Here is a 3,358-nt window from a genome sequence, read left to right as displayed (position 1 = left end):
GACGCCCGCAGCATTGATGCTACTCCTCATGCGGTTGCTATCAGCGAACGCAACGAACCCATATGTATGAGTCATACTGTATGACCATGATAATGGTGGAGGATCAGAGTAGATTTCCCTCCCAGTCTCGAGAAGTGTTCTCGAATGTCATCGTCGATGACTAGGCTCTACGAATAAAGCGGTTTCGCCAACGGACGCATTCCGAATGGGAGGGGTATTGAGCAAACCTCAAACGGTTTGAGTCAAACCCGAGTCTCACTTTCATCGAACAAAAGAGGTTATTCAACGCTCGTCCCAGGGATACGTAGCCAGGTCACGCAAATTTCCGTCTCCTTAGAGATGACGGGACGATCCCAAGCTAGGGCATTTCTCCGCCAAGAAGCCGTACCCCGTTTATCACTCATAGAAAATGAGCAGAAACCGCCAGTCAAATCATCGGTTCTTCGACGCTTCGCCAAAATCTATGCGCTCAAATATTTCCGTACCGCACAATGTCCCCTACGCATGCACGATGCTAGACCGTGAGCAGCGATGCTAGGCCGCGACTAAAAACGGTAATCGATCCGTCAGGCGCCTGGGTGAGGGCCACACGCCCTACTGGCAGTATGATACTGCGCCGCATGATACGTGAGAAATTTGAAATTTTCTCGCCATATGATTGTGATTATTTTGATCATGCGTACATTGTTCATGCGTACATCATAACAGACAGTTGATTTCGTGGCGGCTCATAATTGCAAATAGGATAAATGGTGAGAGCCAGAGTTTTTCGACTTCATTGGGACCATCATGGCATCGAGTACTGCAGTCGGAAGCACAAATTCCAACACATCGACCAAAAGAGGTTATTCAACGCTCGTCTCAGGGAAACTCAACCAGGTCACGCAATTTCCCTCTCCTTAGAGGTGACGGGACGATCCCAAGCTAAAGCATTTCTCCGCCAAGAAGCCGTACCCCGTTTATCACTCATAGAAAATGAGCAGAAACCGCCAGTAAATGCTCGTTCCTTCGACGCTTCGCCAAAATCTATGCTCTCAAATATTCACGTGCCGCATAATGTCCCCTACGCATAGCATGCGTAGGGGACATTGCACGACGCTAGACCGTGACCAGCGACGCTAGGCTGTGAATTTGGCCGGCGAATCGGTTCGTCAGGCGCCTGGGTGAGAGTACACACCATACTACGCGTCGTGATACGTGAGGAGGAATTTGAAATTTTATCGACAAATGATTGTGATCATTTTGATCTCGAAGTAGGCGTCATTGGATGTAATTCGCAGTTGTTGTGATCTCCACCTCTAACCGTAGATGATTCGCATCCTGATCATCCTCTCGACTATTATCGATGTTGCGAACGGTGCGGTGTCTTGCACGGCAGACTCTGATTGCCCAAGTGGAACCTGCCATTGCACGGGTGGCACATGTACATTTCCATTGTTCTTCATGAGCTGTTTGCCAAAAGAGCCAAACCATTGTCTCTCGTGGGTTAGGTGTGAATGTACAAGAGGTGTCTGCTGCACTTTTTGCGGATAATCTGCTAATAGTGAGGTATATGGTGACCATTGACGGAAGCCGCAGCGCGGCGTGATTCTGTCTTGATCAATCTATGGTGGGAGCCCTGGGTGTGAGTTATCTTATCATACTATGGATCTGTGATGCATCCCAATTATATCTATGATGTTAATCTTAATATCAGTTTCATGCTAAATGCTTTTGCTACACTGTATTCTTGTGACGCGACCGTCTGAGGAGTTCAAAATGAACTGTTCATTGCGTCCGTAATACGGACTCCGTACCATAAAAGTAGAGTCGCGAAACTATTAGTACTTCGAATTTTCACAGAAGAACTGCAGCGCCTTCGACTCGGATTTTCGGTTCCAGCGAACTGTCCTAGCTGTCTTCTAATCATAGCGGAGCTATGTTGAGTTACACGAGAGTCAGTCGTCAATATCTTTTCTCGAGGAACTCATAGAGTAGGGCAGAACCGTGTGGCACTGCCACAGTCGGACCGAAAACCGCCACAATTCCTCCTCCCGAAAATATCCCTTGGGGTATACATCCGCGCTGCGCGAACAGCTAATATTCGTCGTTAAAATAGTGTGTCTGATGGGACATACCCTATGTCACTGATAAGCGAATGAAGCTTTGAGACTGAGTGTGATTCTTTTGCCTTTCTTAGCAGCAGGCCTATCTTGATTCTGTTTGTAAACTGTTCGATAAGACGTGCCTTGGGTACAGAGGGGTTTGCTTGTGAGTGGTGATAGCGGTACGTTTTTAGGGTGAAGATGTGTTCTAGACTAGAACGTCTAGTGACGGTGTTTTCTGTTGAAGGTGGAAGTACGGAATCATGTCACTGAAGTGAGAGTTGCCGTGATGTCAGCTGGGATCTTGTAAGTGTCGCGGCCTTGCAAGAGGAGAGAGGATCCTCTACTTCCGACCAACTAGGAGAGGAGAGAGTAGAGGATGACCCTGTTCAAGTATGCTCGAAAGTTATGGAGTTGGACTTAGCAAAGCCGGAAGAGATTATCGCTCGGTTACGATCTATTCAAGAAACCGATAGTTTCATCTATCAGCTGATGAGCTCTTTGATGGGCGAGTCCAAGAACGACTATTTCAGCCGACTTTTGAGCAATGAAGGTCGGTGGTATCACATGGATAGGCATGGTCTTGTTGTCGAGTGTCGGTTCCGAGAAGGTGAAGCTGTACCTCCAAGATTCTGTATCTTACTGCCTAGTGATCCAGAGCTACTGTCTAGCTTTTCTCGTCACTATCATTTGACGAACGCCCATTGTTCTCTGAGATATGATATATCTATACTGGATATGTCATATATCCAGTACCTGTTTACACGGGATTTTGTTGCTCCAAAGTTCAAGCAAGCTGCTTAAGCTGTAATCAGTGAGTGTCCTCAATGTTTCGGGAAGAGGGTTAGATTGGCCGTTTTTGGTGTTCAGAATTCGTACGGTGACTCCACGGTTGATCTTGATGGAGCCTGGAGTAGAGTCTATGCCGACATTGTAGACATGTTGATCAAGGATAGCTTTGGGCTCAGATACTTCCTTGTAATGGTCGACGCCATCTCCAGCTTTTGTTGGCCAGACTATTCGGAGCTCTGAGTCACTCGTACAAGCTCGAATCGGTCTCTGATAGTCGTTTCTCTTCGACTACTAACTCATAATCCGTCGCCAATCGTCGACGATAAGTAAAGTGTAGAGCGATTCCCGATCGGCTGCACGTGGAGCCAATCTACAGACTATTCGGAGCTCTGAGTCACTCGTGCAAGCTCGAATTGGTCTCTGATAGTCCTCCTTCGAGTTTCTGGTCCACGTGAGTAAAACGTCTCGTACTTTGATAATAG

General features: G+C 47.3%; 1 protein-coding gene across 1 annotated transcript in view; it reads right to left on the bottom strand.

The window, feature by feature from the left end:
* Pmar_PMAR015918 (hypothetical protein) overlaps positions 1–3,358 on the bottom strand; it is a gene marked incomplete at both ends in the record, with an annotated part of 5,198 nt that overhangs the window by 1,104 nt on the left and 736 nt on the right. The window contains 2 exons of the mRNA XM_002776637.1: positions 2,749–2,795; positions 2,841–3,164. Of these exons, the coding sequence (XP_002776683.1) occupies positions 2,749–2,795; positions 2,841–3,164 (371 nt within the window). The remainder of the gene's footprint in view (positions 1–2,748; positions 2,796–2,840; positions 3,165–3,358) is intronic.

This window comes from Perkinsus marinus (assembly GCF_000006405.1).
Source record: "Perkinsus marinus ATCC 50983 genomic scaffold scf_1104296953072, whole genome shotgun sequence".
Lineage (NCBI taxonomy): Eukaryota > Perkinsozoa > Perkinsida > Perkinsidae > Perkinsus > Perkinsus marinus.
Note: the sequence above shows the minus strand (reverse complement) of the source record. Positions and strands in the feature narration are given on the sequence as shown.